We start from the raw sequence: 22,349 nt of genomic DNA on the forward strand, positions 1-22,349 counted from the left end.
CAGTGTCCATGGAATAATTACAAACAAAAATACTTACAGAAAGTTCAGAAACACTAATTGTGTATGACCTGAGGTGGAATCTGCCAGGGTTGCCAACTGATGGTGGCAAAAATACATGTAGAGCAGAAAAAGGCTTAGGTGAATGAATTTACAAAACTGTAATTTACAAAATTGTAAAGTGGTTAAAAATCTATGTTTTTTTATTGTTTTATTTATCAGCAGGTATTTTGCAGATAATATTTGAATATATTATGCAATATAGAACTTGTCATGCCTCAAGATTCAAGAGTGTTGCTCTTGTGGACTTAATCTTTGTCAGCTCCATGAATTTTTATCAGAAATAGAAGCTGAGTAGCCTGACCTGCCCTTCTACACTGCAGTTCAGTGGCTTAGTAGTGGTAAAGTTTTAATTTAGTCTTTTGAGCTTAGGGCTGAATTGAGGTTTTTCTGAATGAGAGGAACTGCTCTCAACCACTGTTACTGAACATTGAATGGCTTTGGAAATCAGTTTTTGCTGCAGACTTGATCATGTTTCTTAATGTACTCAACCTAAAATTACCAGCAAAACAGTGGTTATGTGGAAAACTAAAAGTTGTTTCGATGCCAACTAGTGTTGTTTAAATCACAAGTAATATTAAGCTGTTTTGTGTAGCTCTCTCCATGCCATCAGAAGTGAAGGTAAAGAAGTGGTGTCACTCAGATTTTCTGGAGATCTTTTCTGAGCCCCATTTTAGCAGCCTCTGAGAGACTTTGATGCAAATGCAAAGGAAATTACCATTTTACAAAATCCATTTAATTTGTACCTTAACCTTTAATTGGAAGTGATTAATCTGCAATGTAAGGACATGCTGAAAGACAAATATTAAGAATAAAGTCCGTAGATATCTTCCAAACAATGAACATTGAAATCATATGTATGCAGTGGCACCTTTCTAGGTAAAAAGACATTTTCAAACATGAAATACATAAAATCTTCTTGAAAAGCAGCACTACCATATGAATGTTTGCAATTGATTAAAAAAAAAGATTTTATTTATTTGAGTAGAGCAAGAATGCAAGAGAGAGAGAGAGAGAGGGAGGGAGGGAGAGGGAGAGAGAATGAGAAAGAGAGCACGCGCACAAGAGAGTGCACAAGGGTTCAGGGAGGGGCAGAAGGAGAGGGAGAAGCAGATTCTCCACTGACCAGGGAACCCTGTGCTGGTCTGGTCTCAGTCCCAGGACCCTGGGCTCATGACCTGAGCTAAAGGCAGATGCTTAACTGACTGAGCCACCCAGGCACCCCTGCAATTGATCTCCTTGATAGGGAACACAAATTTTGAATCTCAACTAAGTGGAATATTATCCTCCTCCACAAAAGAGCTTCATTCTTAGGAGGAGATGGGTTTTAAAAAAGTTGTACTCAGCGGTTATTACTATAATGTTTTAAATTTTATCAATAAAAATTATGAAAAATTTTATCATTATTTAAGTATTTATATAATGTCCTAAACTTTACCTGTTGGCCCTTAAAGCCTAAAATAATTACTGCCTGACCCTTTGTAGAAAGAATTTGCTGGGGTGCCTTGGCCTTAGGTCATGATCCTAGGGTCCTGGGATCAAGTCCTGCATCAGGCTCCCTGCTGAGTGGGAAGCATACTTCATCCTCTCCCTCCTCTGCCTGCTGCTCCCTCAGTTTGTGCTCTCACTCTCTGTCAAATAAAATCTTAAAAACCCCTGCTTTATGTCAATATATTTTTATCCTGCGTAGTTGTGTACGTGCACATATTAGCAGAATTAATGTTTTGTGTCACAGTGACTTTACAAGAAAATAATACATGAAACAGCTTTGTTTCTACTGGATTTATTAATTACAGCTCATTCTCTGTAATAAGACTTTATTGTTTGGTGTTACTGTTCTGATTTGAACAGGAGGTTTTCCATGATTTCCATGTGGGTAAATCTACTGAACGCTTTAGTTTCTAACTGCAAAAGTAGTGTACTCTTCGCTGTGGTTTTTCAAATAACATAGATGCTTTCTTCCGGGAACTTATGCTGGGTGAAGGGACAAATTATATGTCAGAAAACATAAAGGAAACAGTTTTATTTTTAAGAATATAGTAGAGTCCTTTGGAAATGCCTAGAACTGGATGTGCTTAATTTTGAGGAAGAGTTTTTGAACTGCTTAAGAATAGAGAAGAGGTAGAGAGAAAGGGCTAAGTAACACCAAAATATATTTCTTTTAGAAAGGCATGGAGAAATATTTTTTAAATTTAAATTCAGTTAGGGTGCCTGGGTGGCTCAGTGGGTTAAGCCACTGCCTTCGGCTCAGGTCATGATCTCAGGGTCCTGGGATCGAGTCCCGCATCGGGCTATCTGCTCAGCGGGGAGCCTGCTTCCTCCTCTCTCTCTCTGCCTGCCTCTCTGCCTACTTGTGATCTCTCTCTGTCAAATAAATAAATAAAATCTTTTAAAAAAATTTAAATTCAGTTAATTTATACATAGTGTATAGTTTTAGAGATAGACTTCAGTAATTCCTCAGTTGTATATCACACCCAGTGCTCATTACATCATGTGCTGTTCTTAATGCCCATCACCCTGTTACCTCATCCTCCTACCCCCCTTCCCCTACCAGCAACCCTCCATTTCCTTTGGTTAAGAGCCTCTTAGGTTTGTCTCCCTCTCTGATTTCATCTTGATTTATTTTTCACTGTCTTCATCTATGCTCCTCTGTTTTGTTTCTTAAATTCCACATGTGAGTGAATTCATAGAACTGTTTTTTTCTGATTGACTTACACTGCTTAGCATAATACCCTCGGTTCCAGCCACATCATTGCAAATGGCAAGGTTTCATTTTTTTGATGGTTGAGTAATACTCCATTGTGTATGTATACCACATCTTCTTTATCTGTTCATCTGTCAGTGGATGTCTGGGCACTTTGCATAGTTTGGCTATTATGGACATTGCAGCTATAAACACTGGGGTGCATGTGCCCCTTTGGATCACTATATGTCTATCTTTGGGGTATATACCTAGTAGTGCAATTGCTGGGTTGTAGGGTAGTTCTATTTTTAGCTTTTTGAGGGACCTCCATACTATTTTCCAGAGTGGCTGTACCAATTTGCATTCCCACCAGTAGTGTAAGAGGGTTTCCCTGTCTTTGCATCTTTGCCAACATTTGTTGTTTTCTGATTTGTTAATTTTCACCGTTCTGACAGGTGCAAAGTGGTATCTTTTTTTTTTTTTTTTTAAGATTTTATTTATTTGACACAGAGATCACAAGAAGGCAGAGAGGCAGGCAGAGAGAGAGGGGGAAGTAGGCTCCATGCTGAGTGGAGAGCTGGATGTGGGGCTTGATCCCAGAATCCTGAGATCATGACCTGAGCCAAAGGCAGAGGCTTCAGAGGTGACCTCTGAGCCACCCAGGTACCCCCACAAAGTGGTATCTTATTGTGGTTTTGATTTGTTTGTCCCTGATGCTGGGTAATGTTGAGCATTTTTTCCTATGTCTCTTGTCCATTTGTATGTCTTTGGAGAAGACTTCAAGTCTTCATTTCTTGACTAGGTTAGGCATGGAGAAATACTTTGATTTTCTCTACTAAGTGGATTCATTGGTTTACTGTTCTATACAGTAAGAGTAGGGCAATTTGGACTCTTCCTGGATGTTATTCTACTGTATCTCTGAACTTCCTATTCCTTGTAGTCTTGGACAGAAAGTATATTTGCGTAGGAGCCTTGGATGATTCTTGAATGGGTTTGGGAAGTCAGGAAGAAAAGTCAGAATTACTGGGCTGGACAGCTTTGGTGGAAACTGGAGGTTCAGATGATAACTCTTCTTCCTAGCATCTGTCGAAGGGAAAAGATTGATGATGGTTATTTGCACAGACAGAAAACTATAGACAAAATCATAGAATATTACAAATTGAGGAGCAAAAAGGGCTCAGGTAGTTTAATTCTTGGTTTTTTGCTTAGATTTAAGTTGTGTGGGACAATTAAATACATATAAATTATGCATGGACAACTATAGGCTGTTCCTTTAAAATGTATTTAAGTAGGACTTCTGGTTTTGGGGGCCAAAATGTTTTAGAACTAATTTCTGCAGTTTTTTCAGTGGAAAAAATATGTGATATTCACATATTTATTACTAAATTATCAGGAATAAATTAAATATGATCAAGTTCATCTTTATTGTTATTACAACTAACGGTAATTGTAAATGGGCAAGGAGAACTAGTGTCCAATTTATGTACCTTTAACATAAGCCAATAGTTCAGAGCTGTGTAATTTCTCTCTGTGTTATCTCCTTAGGTGTTCTTTTATGATATCCTTTGTACTTCCAAAATTAGAAACTTTGTTCAGTATTATAAAATGCATTCAGATAACCTCAAAGAAAGAGAACCATTTTGACTTTGAAAGTAGTTTTAAGCAGATATTTTAAAGAATAAGAAAAAATGTTCTGAAGTTGGTGCCGAAAACTTAGTAAGAAGACATTATGTATTCTGTGTAGGTCTCTGGAGGAAGATGAATTTGGCTGAGATTTGTGACAATGCAAAGAAAGGAAGAGAATATGCACTTCTTGGAAACTATGACTCATCAATGGTGTATTACCAGGGGGTGATACAGCAGATTCAGAGACATTGCCTGTCAGTCAGAGACCCGGCTGTCAAAGGCAAATGGCAACAGGTAAGACACATTGCAGTATTCAGTGAGTGAGGGCAGTCCTTCATTATACTTGAGAGCCTAGAGTTGGAAAATTAGTTGGAGGTTTTGTAAATAGTTCTTATTTGTCCAAATACTGAAATATATTAATATATATATGTATATATATATTTAAAATGTACTCTGAATAATTTTGTCTCGCTCAGTTAGTATTTTATATATTTTTCATAGCTTTCATGAGACATATCTTGAAGGTATTTAATTCTAATTGAATCTTCTTTCAGTTTTTTAAATTTTCATGATCAGTCACTTAGTTGTGTGTAATTACAAATTTTTGATCTAAGGTATTTCTGCTTGCCCTTTTCCCTTTCATTTTTACATGTAGTTTTGACCCATTTCATAAAACTTTTCCTTTAAGAGAGTTTCCTCTTCTTTTGAAAGACTTCCTACAAATACAAAGGAGTCAATAATCTAATAAAACTAATATATTTGCTGTGTCTCTTGACTGTACAACTTGATTATATACTAGTACAGTTAATAAAAACTTGAATTAGAATTTCCCCACTTATTCTTAAAACTTAAAATCCTTTTAAAATTAAAAGTACAAAGTCAAGCATTTCTTTGAAGTTTCCACTTAATGTCCTAATGCCTTTCAAGCGTTTCTTTTAATTTTTCCATGTCAGAAATTGATGTTTCACTAAGTTTTCAGGGTAAATTTGGCTTATTTTCCAACTTAAGCATTACCAAATTATTTTGAGTGAGAACAATATACTTGCTTTAACTCGAGTTGAATTTTTAATTGTGTTTTTTTTCTGTCCTACATACTAGCCACAGGCAAGAGTGGTTTATTAGCTTGGAAATATTTTGGAGAGTTTCTCAATTGTGTTAAATAGTGACCATTTCTATTTGGATATTTCTACTATGTTTATTTCCATTAGGTTCTCTAATTTCATTTCTCCAAGTATATAATTGCATATATTAGCAGTTGAATTTTACCTAGATTTTTCTTTTCTCTGCTTTACAGTAAAGTGTGCTTTCTGGTTAAAAAGAAATTAGAATTGTTCAAATGAATTTATAAATGTAATTTTCAATCCATTATCTGTTTGCCTTTGAAAATTATTTTTGTCTCAAAGTTTGAAAACACAAGAATTTCCACATAGTAGGTACTCAGTGAAGTTTCTTAAATATGGAAAAAATCTTGCCTGTAAACTCAAAATGAACTTTATACAACACTTGAAAGAATTTAAACAAGTCCAGAAGAATTCAGATTTTAGATGAAGGAGAATTTAAATAAAAGTTGGAAATTGGTAATGCTTAGTATTCCAGCACCTAAGGTTTTCAGATGCTTATGACAGGCATTTCATACTTAATGATATTAGGAGTAGGAAATGCTGGTGAAAATTCTGGCTGATAATTTTTTGAAAGCTATTTATAAATATAGTAAAAGGATTTAGCATAACATTTTAGATTTCTGGGAATGGTTAACTTGTTACTGACCTAGTTACTGGTTTTAAGTTATATTAATGGTCATCACATTCATTAGTAGAAATGAGTTCCATTTTGAAAAACATACTTCGCCTGCAAACAAGTATGTAATGTGTTTTTTCAACCCAGTTCCTACCCTCCTATCTATATTACTGTAAATAGTTCTTTGTTTTTTAAATACGTTGTAATGACTCATTTTGTATAGTTTGAGTGACACTGAGAAAATGTGCATTCTTTTTTTTTTTTTTTTTTCTTTTAAAGACTTAGTTATGAGAGGTGGAAAGAGTGTGCCGGTGTGTGCAGGGGGGAGGGGCAGAAGGAGAGGGAGAATCTCAAGCAGACTCTGCCCTGAACACAGCCTGACAACGGGGCTCAGGCTCATGACCCTGAGATCAGAACCTATGCCAAAACCAAGAGTGGGACACTCAACCGATGGTACAACCCAGGCACCCCAAGGAAACTAGCATTCTGTAGCAATTTATTACTTGACCTTCATATAAACTTTAAACAGTTTACAGCATAGAGGTTATTTTCTTTAAGGTTCGGCAGGAATTATTGGAAGAATATGAACAAGTTAAAAGTATTGTCAGCACTTTGGAAAGTTTTAAAATTGACAAGCCCCCAGATTTCCCTGTGTCTTGTCAAGATGAACCATTTAGAGATCCTGCTGTTTGGCCGCCACCTGTACCTGCAGAACACAGGTAAATGGGACTTTATATTCTCTTTAGGTGCTTTTATAGTTAATTTTGATATTCAGAGTGAAGAGAATGAAGCTTTATTTGAATGAAGTATGAAAAAATATTTGGGGGGTATGCAAATTTAATACTTGTTTAGTTTTCACACTGATAGTTTGCAGAGTTTATTTTTGATACAAAAGTAAATCATTTATGTATTTTTTAGAATTTTTACTACTATAAGTCATAACAATAGAAATCTGCTGCTAGTCCTAAAATTTATCAGTTACGTGAGGTCTTTTAGATTTTCTGTCAGCATCAAAACATGGATGGCTTTTTTGCTTTAAAACTTTTTGCTTTAAAAGATTCCGACAATTTTAGATGAAATGGTGGACAGATTGGATTCATCTGGTCGGGCCTACAGCCAGTTTCCAGAGTCCTAGTGTAGAAGGAACCTTTTCATTCCTTAAAAGTTAAAGGTCAGATTCCCTAGTGTGTCATATCAGGTTCCAAGTTTATTTCCCTGTAGTGCAGCCTATGTGTCATCTACATTAGACCTGTCTCTCGTTTTTTCCTGTCTTTTTTGTTTTTGCACAGTCTATTCTTTGTTAAGGGGATTCCCATGATCCCCATCTGGGCTACTCATATTCATATTCCTTGTTCCATTCTCATCTGAACTGTATTTTCTCTGCAGCCTTTCTCAGTTTGCTCAAACACAGAGCTTTGTGCATAGCAGTTACCATGTTGCATTTCTTTGTTCAAAAAATGAGGAGCTTTGCTAGAGCAAGGGCCATGTTTTTATTTTCTCAAAACAAAACAAATAACAAATAACAAATTTTATTGCTAACACAATGTTTGGCACATAGTAGGCATTCAGTGAACATTGAATGAATAATTCCATTATTTTCAAAATGAGGAAACTGAGGCCTGACAGACCCTGACCTATAAGTTAGGGTAGGCCAGGAACCGACTTTAGGGCTTTCTGGCTTTCGGTCTCCTTGATTGTGAAGTGGTATTGTGGCCAGAGTGTTGCATCATAGAAAATAAATTTTTCTTTAGTCAGTAGCTGTGATCATGTGTTTAACTTGTTGATCTCTTGAAGTTTTTTAAAAGCATTTAAAGAACTGTGAAAAGTGGCTAATTTATTCCTTCAGGGTTTTTTCCATTGAGTTACGGATAATTTTATGATTCCCATTATAAAAACACTGGATGATGATTCTAAGGTCTACAACAATACAGCCCTTTTCACAGAAGTAACCACTTTCAGGTGTTTTGCATTAAGGTAACCATTATCTTCTTAAAAGGCAACGTTTCAGGAGTCAAAGGGTTGTTACCATGGAAGTTCCAAAGTAAATACCGAGGAAAAGAAATGATGCCATTTTGATTTATCGGAACTTGAAAATTTTGTGTGATAAAATACCTGTTTTTTTCTGAAAGTCATTAATTCAGAAGTATACTTCTAGTTTACAGCTAAAAGCTTGTAATAACTTTATTTAGATATAGCTGACATATAATATTATGTGAGTTAAGATGTAGAGTGTATTGATTTGAGATATATATAGATTTATGGTAGTTTGATTACCATGGAAGTATTAGCTAACACTTCCATTATGTCATGTAATTATCTTTTTCTTTTTTTTTCTGGTGGGAACAATTAAGATCTAGTCTCTTACCACCTTTGAAAGTTAAAATACAGTATATTATTGTTGTATATAGTCTCTGTGCTGTGTGTTAGATTTCCAGGACGTACTTATCTACAGCTTATTGCAGCTTTGTACTCTTAAACATCTTCCCAATTCTCCTCAGCCCCTGATATTTAATTCTGTTGTTACAATTTTGTTTTTTTTAGATTCTAAATATAAGTGAGATCCTATAAGTGATATCCTATAGTATTTGTCTCTGTTTGACTTATCTCACTTAGCATAATGCCATCAAGTTCCATCCATGTTGTTGAAGATGGGAGGGTTTTTTTCTTTCTCATGAGTGAATAGTATTCCATTACATTTACATAAATGTATGTTCATTCATCTGTTGATAGACACTGTATGTTATGTTTTACCTCTTTATTCGTCCATCTGTTGATAGACACTTAAATTGTTTTCATATTTTGGCTGTTGTGCGTAATGCTGCAGTGAATATGGGAGTGCATGTATCTCTTCCATATCATGTTTTCCTTTGGATATATAGCCAACAGTGGCATTGATAAATCATTTGATAGTTCTGTTTTTATTTTTTTTTAATAAACCTCCATGCTGTTTTCCATAGTGGCTGAACCAGTTTACATTCCCAGTAAGACTAAAAAAGCGTTCTCTTTTTTCCACATTCTTTTTTTTTTTTTTTTTTTAAAGATTTTATTTATTTATTTGACAGAGAGATCACAAGTCGGCGGAGAGTCAGGCAGAGAGAGAGAGAGAGAAGTAGGCTCCCGCTGAGCAGAGAGCCCGATGCGGGGCTCGATCCCAGGACACTGAGAGACCTGAGCCGAAGGCAGTGGCTTAATCCACTGAGCCACCCAGGCGCCCCTTTTTTCCACATTCTTGCCAACACTTTCTTCTTGTCTTCTTGATGATAGCCATTCCAACAGGCATGAGATGGTATCTCATAGTGGTTTTGATTTGCATTTTCTTTTTCCTTTCCTTTTTTTTTTTTTTTTTCATTTCCTTGATGATTAGTAATGTTGAGAGTTTTTTTTTTTTTTTTTTTTTTCTGTACCTGTGGGCCATTTTAGATGTCTCCTTTGGAAAAATATCTATTTGGTTCCTCTGCCCATTTTTTTTTTTTTTTAAGATTTTATTTATTTATTTGACACACAGAGATCACAAGCAGGCTGAGAGGCAGGCAGAGAGAGAAGGGGAAGCAGGCTCCCTGCTGAGCAGAGAGCCCGATGCAGGGCTTGATCCTAGGACCCTGAGACCATGACCTGAGCCGAAGGCAGAGGCCCAACCCACTGAGCCACCCAAGTGCCCCCTCTGCCCATTTTTTAATTGGATTTTGTTGTTGTTGTATGGGTTCTTTATATATTTTGTATGTTAACTCCCTTATCTGATAAATGTTTTGCAGATATTTTTTTCCCATTCATAAGGTTGCCTTTTCATTTTTTGATTTATTTCTTTTGCTGTGCAGAAACTTTTTATTTTGCTGTAGACTCACTTGATTTTTGCTTTTGTTGCTTGTGCTTTTGATATCATATCCAAAATATCATTGCCAAGACCAATGTCAAGGAGTTTCTTTTCATGTTTTTTCTTCTAAGAGTTTTATGACATCAAGTCTTATGTTTAAGTCTTTTAAATTCAGTTTAAGTTCATTTTTATGAAATGGTGTAAGATAGGGATCCAATTTTATTTTTCTGCTGTGGGTATCCAATTTCCTCAGCACTATTTGTTGAAAAGACCATTCTTTTCCCATCGAGTATTCTTGGCTCTCTTGTCAACTATTAGTTGACTATAAATACAAGGGTTTATTTCTGCATTCTCTGTTCTCTTCCATTGGTGTCCATGTGTGTATTTATGCTAGTACTATCTTGTTTTAATTACTAAAGCTTTGTAGTATAGTTTGAAATCAGGAAGTGTGATGCCTCTGGCTTTGTTCTTTGATTGTTTTGACTATTTGGGGTTTTGTGGATCCATACAAATTTTAGAGGTCTTTTTTTTGTTGTTATTGTTGATTTCTGTGTAGAATGCCATTGGAATTTTGATAGGGATTGTTGTGTTGAATGTGTAGGTGACATTTTATCAATATTAATCTTCTGATCCATGAACATGGGATATCTTTCCATTTGTATTTTCTTTAATTTCTCTCATTAAAGTTTTGTAGTATTCAAAGTATTCTTTCACTTCTTTTGTTTAGATGTATTCCTAAATATTTTATTGTTTTTGATGCTATCGTGAATGGGATTGTGTCTTTCTTTTTAGAGGTTTTCCAGTTAGTGTATAAAACACAACTGACTTCTGTATGTTGATTTTATATCCTGCAACTTTTCTGAATTTGTTGATTAGTTCTAAGAGAATTGTCTCTAGGGCTTTTTATGTGCAAGATAATATCATCTGCAAATAATGACAACTTTTGCTTCTTCATTTCTGATTTGGATGCCTTTTATTTTTTTGTCTTGCCTAATTGTGCTAGCAGGAACTTCCAATACTATGTTGAGTAAGAATGATGAGTGTGGGCAGCCTTGCCTTATTCCTGATAAAAAACATTCCGTTTTCACTTTTAAGTATGATGTTAGTTGTGAGCTTAATTGTGTGTGGCCTTTATTATGTTGAGGTATGTTCCTTCTATATCCAGTTTGTGGAGTTTTTTGTTTGTTTGTTTGTTTGCACCTATTGAGATGTTGATATGATTTTTATTTTTCATTCTATTAGTGTATTGTATCACATTTATTGATTTCTGTGTGTTGAACTACCCTGATGTTCTAGACATAAATCCCATTTGGTCATGGTGTATAATCTTTGAATGTATTGTTGAATTCATATTCAATGGGAATATTTTGCTAATACTTTGTTAAGAATTTTCATATTCCTGGGGTATCTGGGTGGCTCATTCAGGCTCCCTGCTCACTGGGGAGTCTGTTTCTCCCTATCCCTCTACCCCTCATGCCTTCCCTCCCCTGTTCATCTGCTCTCTCTCAAATAAAGAAACAAAATCTTAATTTTTTTTTTTTTTTAATTCCTTAGGGATATCAGTCTGTAGTTTTCTGGGCTTTGGTATCAGGTGATGCTGGCCTTGTAAAATGAGTTTAGAAGCGATCTCTTTTTTAAAATTTTTTTGAAAGAATTTGGGAAGGATTTGTGTTAACTCTTCTTTAAATGTTTGGTAGAATTTTCCAGTGAAGTCATTTAGTCCTGGGAATAATTTACAATATAGGAAATATCTGTTCTGAATTGCTAGAGCACCATGATGTATTTCAAAAAGCAGTGGCCACAGATAGTAACTCTAATATTTGTGGCTCTAACTGAATAAAAAAGTGTGGCTGGCATTTGCCCATTGATGAATACTTATCTGAAAACTTCTCTTATTAGAGAAACATTAGCCCATTATTTCCTTTTATTTGTCTTCCCTTAGCTGCTTATAACACAGATCTTACTTATTTTTGTGCTTGTGTTTTAATGAAAGCAACAGGTGAATGGACCAGAATGTATTTCTCTGAACCTCCTTTCTCCATACTAAATTAAAAAAAGTTTTCCCTGTATGTGGCTGTTACATACTATATGTATATAGTATGTTTTTTTTCTATGGATCAGAATAAAAAGCAAATCCAAGACTGTATATTGTCTGGTGGGGGCTAGGACAAAGAGTCCCATTCCGATGTGTATCATCAACAACCATGGAAAAACACCTAACAACTTCACAAGGTTCTCCTGGTGAAGGAATTCTGTGTAATACCTTGAGTATGCATGGGCTAATAAATAAATACTAAGATTGTAAGTTCAGTGTCGAAAGTTTTGGGAGGTTAGAGTTGTATGATATTTTTCTCCTTTTACCAGTTTGTGTCTTCTACAGGTCACATAAAACAAAACATAATGAAATTTTCACCTAGAGATAGTGATTAGTAAGTATATTCCTTAGATATTCTTAGTTCAATGGGAAGACACTTAATCTATGAGATCCAAGTTTGAATTCTGTTCTTGCCACTTACTTGCTTCCGGACCTTGAACGAGTTATTAATCTCTCCCGATACTAGTTTTTGTTATCTGTAAAATGATAATCTGTACCTCATGGAATTAATTAGAAGAGTTTAATGTATAAGACAGTAAATGACATGTAATGAATAATTAAAATGAATGGTCAACTCTGGAATAAAGCACTACCATTTTTTTTCAGATAAATAATAGGGGAATAACAGAATTAAAAAAGGATAATTTTCCTCCCTGCTCATTCTGCATAAATCCTTTGTTTTCTGAAACATTTGTAATAACTCTAGCAGAGAAGATTTTTTAATTGTCCAGGTCTTGTGAAGTTGGTAGTCATTTTCAGGGAAGGGATGACAACTAATTATTGATCACTAATCATATTTTTATAAGCATTATCCTATTTAAACTTCCAGTGATGCCACGAAATAGCTACTATTATTGTTTGCCCATATTACTATTGCTAACTTACTATTATGAACCCCATTTGCACCTGACAAGATTGAAGTTTATAGAGTTTATTTTCCCAAAGTCATCTGAACAAGTGGCAGAATCAGGATTTGAACCCAAATCTTCTCAACTTATTTTTTTTTAAAGATTTTTAAAATCTGACAGAGATCACAAGTAGGCAGAAAGGCAGGCAGGGGGTGGGGAAGCAGGCTCACCGCTGAGCAGAGAGCCTGATGTGGGGCTCGATCCCAGGACCCTGGGATCATGACCCGAGCCGAAGGCAGAGGCTCCAGCCCACTGAGCCACACAGGCGCCCCTCAGCTTATTTATGTCCATTTTACTGCATTACTTTCCTACACATATTCAGTAGTATCTGTGGGTTTTAATATATATCTATATATCCTAGTACACATATAGATCTGTTATCTACTTGGTTAAATTTTTGTTAGAGATTGTAAGAGAGTAAAGAAGCTGCAAATAATGAAATAAGTATTGATATTTTAAATATAGTTAATTTTTCTTCTTTGAAACACCACACTGCAATTACAGTGTGAATCAGTAAGAAAATTTAACTTACGTTGTTTTGTATTAAGTTTCTGGGATGTGTTTGATATATTCAGCATTAGCTACTAACTTGGTAGCCCTGCTTCTGGGCCTGTCCTTTTCACTTAATGGACCTTTCTTTTTTTTTTTTTTTTTAAGATTTTTTATTTATTTGTTTGGCAGAGATCACAAGTAGGCAGAGAGGTAGGCAGAGAGAGAGAGAGAGAAAAGGGGAAGCCAACTCGCTGCTGAGCAGAGAGCCTGATGTGGGGCTCAATCCCAGGGCCCTGGGATCATGACATGAGCTGAAGGCAGAGGCTCTAAACCACTGAGCCACTCAGGTGCCAGCACTTAATGGACTTTTAACACAAAACTGCTCTATCCCTATTTCTTCACACCAAAGTAATCTGTAGACTGTGGTCTCAGGCAGTGGTTTGCCACATTGTTTCAAGTTATACCTTATATGTCATGCCTCTGCTGAGTTTAATCACCATCCTGTTTTAAATCACCAGCAGCTGCTTGGATAAATCAAAACAGTCTTTGAAAATGAATTAGATTCATTGTCCTAAATGTGAGGAAATTGAGCTACAAATGGTTCATGATGGGAGATAGTGGCAATATTAGAATTAAACTCCAGAGAGGTGAAGCTTCCAGATCATTCTTAGTGTCCTAAGTTAAAGGGTACTTTGTATTAAATTACTTATTTTCCATTAAGTTTATTAAGTGCATTCCCTTTATTTATTTTTTAAATTTTATTTATTTGAGAGAGGGAGAATGAACAGTGGGGAGGGGCAGAGGGAAAGGAAGAAGCAGACCCCCTACTGAGTCTGGGGAACCCCATGTGAAGAACCCCATGTGAAGAGCAGGTAACCCCATGTGGGACTTGATCCTGTGATCATGACCTCAGCCGAGGCAGATGCTTAACTGACTGAGCTACCCAGGTACGCAGTTGAATTCTCTTTAAAAGAGACCATTTGAAAGAGGTCTTTCTTCATGAGATCTGAAGCAGTGGAACAGATTTCCTGCATTGGAGCAATATTTGAAATAGCATGTATTCAATAAACCATTCTTTATTCAACTTAAAAAATAAATATGTTAGGTCTTTTTAAGTTACAGCTTTTGGAACAGATGGCAGTAAGAATAGGAGCCCTGAAATTAGTCATTTGGCTTATTCTGTATAGGTAAAATAGAGCTCTAATAGGCCCTCCAATGTTCTTTTATCTGGAACCAAGGTAAATGGCATATTGTGTTTCTTTGTATATAGAAACAGTAAGATTGTTAATCCAATTTGTGCTATTCTCTAGAATTTCAGCAAAGAGGAAATTCTTATTGACTTGGTATTAAAGTTGTTGCTTTGTTTCTTTGGGTACCCAAATAAGTTACTGCTAGTATTTTAAGTCCCAGTTTGTAGTGGAAAAAGATCAAGTAAAGCCAGCGTCAAGTACCAGTAGAGAGTAGGCTACCATCTCATTCTTACTGGCATTTCATCCAGGCTCTTGCTGTTATTTTCTTGGGATTAAGAGGCAGGAGAGCCAAGTATTCTGTATGTGTTTTTGTTTTTAACAGTTCCACCACTAGTTGAGTAGTCCTTCACATTAAATTCCCTTCTCCTCACCTCATTGTTTCCCCTATAAAATGTATATTATGATGAGATTGCTTTGTAAAATTGTTTTGAAGTCTTAGGAAGAAAAACACTGTATCATTGATATAGCCAACATATATTTTAATGAACATACATCATATGCTAGGCATGATCTTTGGCCTTGTGGAAAGTATGAATGTAATAGACACCCCCCATAGACCTTGGCCTCCAGAAACCAGTAAGAGGAAATAATGCAGGCATCCTGGAAAGCTTGAACTAGGATGCCAGCATCTATTATATGCCTAGTACTGTGTCATATGTTATGCCGGTACTATGCTGGGGATATGGTAGGATTCAGAATAAGACACAGTCCTTGCCCTCTTAGGCATATGGTCTTGAAAATGAATGTGAATGCCATTAGTGAGATAAAATGGATAGGATTTTGTGATTAATGAAATATAGAGATTGAGGGAAAAATTGGAGTAGATGATTAAAATTTTTAGATCAACTGTTTAATAGGAACTGGAAATGAGAACCAGAACTTGGGAGAGATTGGAGTTAGTGTTAGTTATTTAGGAATCATCAGCAAGTAAGGAATTTTAAGGACATTTTAATGTCATTCTTTATATGGTGAAACCGGTTATTTGTCTAATATGATTGGCAGGTTGAGATTATACTCATTTTTAAAAAACCTTCTAGAGTCCTTTCTCTTCCAAAATTCTGTTTCTGGAGGCTAGAGTGGGCTTTATTTTTAGATTGTGGGTAGAATGCAGCTAGCAGTGTTGATTAACCACACTGACATTTATTGAGTTCCTAATTGTAAATCAGGTACTGTGCTAACAAATTCTTTACATGCTTTATTTCTTAATTCTCACAACCATCCTCTAAAACAGATACTCTAATTATCTTTTTTATTTTAGAAGAAATTGAGGTTTTTATTCTATTAAGCAACGTCATCAAATTTTGCATGTAGGTAAAGATAAGAATTTGAAAATTGTATTGAATTTGGCAACACGGAGCTCATTAGTGACTGTGATGAATAGTTTTCGTGGAATGGTGTTGAATAGTAGAGTGGGTTCAGAGAATGGGAAGAGACGAATTGAAAACAATGAGTACATGTAACACTTCACTGAATATTACTGACAAGGGGAGTAGAGAAATTGAGTGGTAGTTGTGGAAGACAGAGTCAAGATTTGTTATTTTAGAGGGGAGAGGACTGGCAGGGTGATTGTAGGCTGGTGAGCATCTGGCAGGGAAGGGGGAAACTGTTGATGCCAGGGATGGAGGGGAAGACATCAAGGGCAATGTGCTGGAGTGGACAGGGAAGAGCCAGTCTAGTGTACAAGAGCATCTGATTCAAAGTAACTGGATGGAAGGCCCCTAGTTACACAGCGTGTGGGTGTAGAGAAGAGATTAGATACAGAGGGGAGCCTTTGGAAGTTCTCTTCTGGTTATTTCAGTGAGGGGGAAAAAAGCAGGCAAGATCATTTGAGAGTAAGGACAGAAGGAGCAGATGTTTTCCAGGGTTGAAATCCTAAGAGTGGGAAGTCCTTTCATTATTTTGTTTCTTTTGTGTAAGTTTCTCTAGGGAGCATTTGTCTTATGTTGTAGAACTCAGTCCCTCATCTGAAATCTTTATTTTGGAATTCTAGACATTTATTAGAATAAGTGCCTAAAAACTTGGTATTTCTACCTTTTTTTTTTTTATGTTACAGAACAGACAACTGAAAGATAGTTTATCTCTAATGAATTAAAATTTCTAAGCAATGGGAACAAGATAGTGGTAAGTCAGAATGAAATCCTAACACTTTACTTTTGAATTTCGGGGAAAAGTCTTTGCCTTGCTGCACTTGAGCTGCTGTCAGCCCCCCTCTTTGCTCCTTTGGAAAACTGCTGTCATGTGTACTGTACCTGTATCACCTTTCACAGCCGTGCTTTCTGGAATAACTAGAAATCTTGGATCTCCATCACTGCAGTATTAGAACTGAATTCTCAAAGATCGCTTCCTAATTTAATAATAGAATGCCTTTCTCAAGACTTAATGTATTTAACTTTTGTAACATTTGGTAATGGTTACCATCTTTCTACCTTGGAACTTTCTTCTTAGGGCTTTTGTGACATTACAGTATTTCTTTTTCCTTCCTCTTTTTCTTTTTCGATTGTTGCCTTTTCTCTTTCTCTTATTGCTGACTTCTTGTTCTCTAGTCCCTATCCCTCTGCTCTGTCTGTATTCAGTTCAACTCAACATACCCAGCACCCACTGTATACTTGGCCCTATTGGATGCAAAAAGTAGGGGGAAGATTCCTGCCCTCCAGGAGCTCAGATTCTAGGAAGGCTGTTTCCTTTGCCAGGAGCTTGATAATTAGCCAGACTTTGAGGGTTCATCCTAAATTTGTCACTTAGTGTCTGTGACATTCAGTCTTTCTCTCATTTTCTTCCTCTGTAAATTGGGGATCAATGCTGCAGTTACCTCATGGGTTTATTTTAGAACTGTATGATTGAATACAAGTAAAGTGTAAAGAACAGCCAGGCACATAGTATGTGCTCAAAAAATATCTGTAGTTTTCATTGCCCATTCCCCTAGCCCTTACGTCATCCCCACTAGGTATTTAGATGACTGATGTCCTCACCTTATTTAGGTCTTTGTTCACATGTCACCTAGAAAATCTTATCTGACCACCTTATTTATAATACTTATCCCCCTAGGGGGATGGGCAAAATGGGGAAAGGGTAGTTGGAGGTATAGGCTTCCATTTATAGAGTAAGTCATAAGGATGAAGTGTAATAAAGCACAAGGAATAGAATCGGTGGTGTCGTAATGGCTCTGACAGATGGAAGCTACACCTGTGAGCACAGCATTATGTATAGAGATGTTGAATCACAGTGTTGTACCTGTGAAACTAATGTAATGTTATATGTCAGCTGTACTCAGAAAATTTAAAAAATAATTTACCCCCTCACTTGTCATCACTCTGCTCCCTTACTTTGCTTTATTTTTCTTCATAGTACTTGCTGCTGCCTGATAATTTAATCTGTGTTTATTGTTTACTTACTACATTGGAAGCTTGGTAAGATCAGGGCTTTGGCTTTTTTACTGCTGTATCCTCAACACCAAGAATAGTGCTCAGCACAATGTAGGCATTCAATAAATACTTGTTGAATGAATGAATAAAATACTTTTTTAGATTTATTCATGTGTTTACTAATTTTGTTCACTATTTCTTTACATTTCACTCTTTTCTAGATTCAGTTTCATTTTTGCTGAAGTCTATCCTTTAGTAGTTCTTACACACATCTCTCTTGGTAAACCCTCAATTTTTTGTCTCAAAATACCATTATCTTCCTTTCACTTTTAAATGATAATTTAATCTAGTTAAATTAAATCTAATTAAATTAAATGATAATTTAAACACCAGCTTGGCAGTTATTTGTTCTCTATGTTTTGAAGATGACCCTAGTAATAGTATTATTATTGTCTTCCGGCTTATATCATCAGTCTAACTGTATGTAGGTTGCTGGTTTTTTGTCTCCCATTGTTTTCCTGATTGTGTTTTTGTCTTGGTGTTAAACAGTTTTGTGATGACTTCTCTAACTGTGGATTTATTTTTATTCATACTACTTAAGACTTGCGCTTTTGTTTTTTCAAATTCTTCATGCTTTTAAAAACCATCCAAGCATTCATTTTATATACTATAACTAATAGTTCTATTATCAGAAATTATTGGGAGTTATCTTTTTTTTTTTTTTTTTTTAATTTGTGCTGGCTCTTGTTTGTGGTAAAGTTAAAAATGTCTCTTCAAGGTTTTAGTCATTCTAAGGTCTCATTAGAGGGGTGTCACTCCTGAGAGGGTCTGTGTTTGCTTCAGCCAGGTGCCCTGGGGTGTCACTTGCCCAGGACCACTGTTGGGTAAATTTCTTTGCCTAAGGTGGTATAAAACTGAATCTCCTATCACATGACAGCAAGCCCTTGGTTACTATTTTAAGGGGAGACACTGGCCTAACTTCACAAATAATGGATGATAGGCCCACATAAACAGAGGTACTTGTTTCTTCCACATGTGTGTTTAAATTCAACCCTTTCAGTGAGGTTGTAATTCTTTGATAGTGCTGGCTGTGTGTGACAGTTTAGTTCCAACTTCTTTGATTGGTATGGGGCTAAGGCCTTGTCTCAATTCTTCCCGTGTGGTCATTAAATCTCAAGCCCTTAGGGGTGTGAGGCCTGGAAATCCCAGAGGACTGCCATGCCATCAGTGTTCTTTTATTTATTTTCTGGCCATTAGGTATTTCTCTTACCCTCTGGTAAGCTTACCTATGTATATAGAAGGGTATTTGTTACATTTTATCCAGAATTCCTATATTTCTATTATCATAAGTTCTGGAAGGTCTTATCTTACAGTTTGTTGGCTTTGAGGACTCCTGTTTCTAGCTTAGTGAGGAACTCCTCAGCAAGGCTTTAGTTGTAGGGTTTATGTGTGGACAGAAGGGGTTGTCCAGTATAATATGGATATGTTTTTAGCTAAATTTTAAGCTTCTTGGATGCAGGGGCTATCTCATTTGTTCTTGTGTCTGTGTGTTTTCAGAATAAGAATAATCTTAGAACTTGAGGGAAGCCTGGATGGCTCAGTTGGTTAAGGGTCCGCTTTCGGCTCAGGTCATGATCTCTGGGTTCTGGGTGTGAGTCCTGGATCGGGGTCCCTGCTCTGTGGGGAGTCTGTTGCTTCGTCTGCCTCTGCTGCTCCCCCTGCATGTGCTTGCTTTTTCTCTCTCTTTCTGAAAAATAAATAAATAAAATCTTAAAAAAAAAAGAAGGAATAATCTTAGAACTTGACTATATGCTAGACAAAGAACTATGAGATATGAAAAGTTCAACTTTTTTTTTTAAAGATTTTATTTATTTATTTAACAGAGAGAGAGATCACAAGTAGGCAGAGAGGCAGGCAGAGAGAGAGAGGAGGAAGCAGGCTCCCCACCGAGCAGGGGGCCCAATGTGGGGCTCGATCCCAGACCCTGGGATCATGACCTGAGCCAAAGGCAGAGGCTTTAACCCACTGAGCCACCCAGGTGCCCTCAACTGGTATTTTAATATTTGTAGAAGTTGTGTGGCCCTTATACCCTATAGGAATGCCATTGTCTATTCTAGTTTTAAGGTCTTTAGAGTTAGGCAGAAAATATTTTATGGTTTTCAAGTTAAAAGTCTTTAGAGTTACATGGAAAACACAAGGCTTGTCTGTCTTTATATAAAGAAGAGCAGGTTACAATCAAGTAATAAACCTTCCTGAGAGTGATGAAATTCTACCATTAGACTAATGACTTAGTAATTTTATCATCCCCACTCTCCTGCCTTTGAAGTGGCTAGCAGCTTTAAATAAGGATTAGTGTATCCCATCAAAATTGCTGACAGTTTCATTATTATATCTGGTTGTGGATAATACCAATATGTTAAGAAGGCAACCCCCATGATATTAAATGGGATTGTATAATATCTGGTGTGAGAATGTCCGTAGCTCCAGATCTCACACCAGCTGAAATTTCTGGTTAAATGTTACCTTGGTTAACTTGGATAATTGTCTTCTGTAGTGGCTAAGCATCTTTCAACTCCAGGAAGATTTAGAACCAAGAATATAATGTCTAAGAGAATCAAAGTTGCAATAATAATATTTTCCTGTTAAGGAATATGTGCATATTTGTTGTGGCTAGTGAGGATGATAAGCATGCAATTCCAATTTAGAACGTATTATGGAATAATGGAGATCTGTGATTTTTTTTTGTTGTTGTTACCTAATTTATGTTAAGTACTTTTGGGAAGTGTTAGGAGGAGTTTAGGCTTATCTTACTTGTAAGGCCAATTTACTAGGTTTATAAAAGTACTTATATGTAAACTAATATGCTTTATTGAGTAAGACAGTTGAGGAACTAAGAAGGAAATAAAATATATTACATTTATAAATGTAGGTAAAAATTTTGGTGGCATTTAATTAACCAGGTATGAAATGATATTAAACATTATGCAAAAGCACCTTAAAAATGGCTTCTAAAATCTGCCACTTTTGTGCATAGGAAAAGTTTTATAAGCTGTATTTAAAAGTTTTAAGAAATAACTGAATTTTTCCATTTTTTAACTTTAACAAGTTGAATTATTTAAAAATCAAAGTAAGCTTCTAAAGAGTACAGAAATTACACTTGTACGAAAAATACAAAACAACTCATATCAGCATGACCTATAGCATTCAATGTATTTCTGGATGTGATTGATTTATTTGTTAGATAATGAGGGAAGATTTAATGTGGACTTCATACTGGGTAGCATACAGTCTTGCATTCATTAAGATTTCAGGTATTTATTGAAAAAAATCAGTATTTTGAACAGACTTCTGGATATATCATAATAAAATATTTGTTTTTAGTCTGATCACAAAAAACTAAAATTTCTAAAGTTCTTTTTTAGAACTAGAACTTATCATTAAAGGTTAGCTTCTGTGAAGTCTCTTGATTTATGGAGAAGATGTCCTATTCAGTAGGGGAAGGTGAGTCCTGTCACTAAATGCTTCTGGGTTAATTAATATTTATGGGGGGTCCTGACCCCTCCTACCTCACACCATATAGAAAAATTAATTTGAAATAGAGCATTACCTAAAATGTAAAAGGTAGTAAGGATGTGTTTCCAGAAGAAAACATGGAAGGATATTATCATGATCTGGGGGTAGCAAAAGTTTATTGAACTGGACACTAGGGTGTTAAATACAAAAGACTGATAAATCAGAATTCTAAAACTATGAACTTCTCTTCATGAGGGGACACACCATTAAGAGAGTGAAAAGGCAAGCCATATACTAGGAGAAGATATTTGCAATGCATATATCTGACAAAGGCCTTGTATCTAGAATATATAAAGAATGACAGTCAATAAGAAAAGCCAGACAACTGATTGAAAAAAAAAAAAAAAGTGGACTAGGAACTGGAAAGTTACTCTGCAAAAGACCATGTTTATGTGGCCAATAAGTATTGTTGAGAAGGTGCCCAACATCCATAGTCATTCAGGAAAGACAGAGTACAGGAACAGTGAGATACCAGTACATCCCCATCAGCATGGCTAGGATGGAGCAACTGGTACTCCCATACACTGTGGATGCGAGTGTGGAATGGCATCACCACTTTGGAAAACTGTGTGGCTATATTTACTAAAGCTAATCTTACATATACCCTGTGATCCAGCAATTCTATTCCTGAGTACATAAGTCCAAAGAAATGAATGCTTATGTTTACCATGAACATAATCCCCATATTCATAGAAGCTTTAATAATACCTTCAAATGGAAAGCAGCTCAAATGCTCATCAATGGTAGAATAGGTA

General features: G+C 36.0%; 1 protein-coding gene across 6 annotated transcripts in view; it reads left to right on the top strand.

The window, feature by feature from the left end:
• KATNAL1 (katanin catalytic subunit A1 like 1) overlaps positions 1-22,349 on the top strand; it is a 77,776-nt gene that overhangs the window by 15,997 nt on the left and 39,430 nt on the right. For all 6 annotated transcript variants that reach the window (XM_032314748.1, XM_032314750.1, XM_032314751.1 and 3 more), the window contains exons 2-3: positions 4,485-4,660; positions 6,662-6,822. In XM_032314748.1, the coding sequence (XP_032170639.1) occupies positions 4,499-4,660; positions 6,662-6,822 (323 nt within the window). In that variant the 5' untranslated portion in view covers positions 4,485-4,498. The remainder of the gene's footprint in view (positions 1-4,484; positions 4,661-6,661; positions 6,823-22,349) is intronic.

This window comes from Mustela erminea, chromosome 15, assembly GCF_009829155.1.
Source record: "Mustela erminea isolate mMusErm1 chromosome 15, mMusErm1.Pri, whole genome shotgun sequence".
In the NCBI taxonomy this organism is placed as follows: Eukaryota; Metazoa; Chordata; class Mammalia; order Carnivora; family Mustelidae; genus Mustela; species Mustela erminea.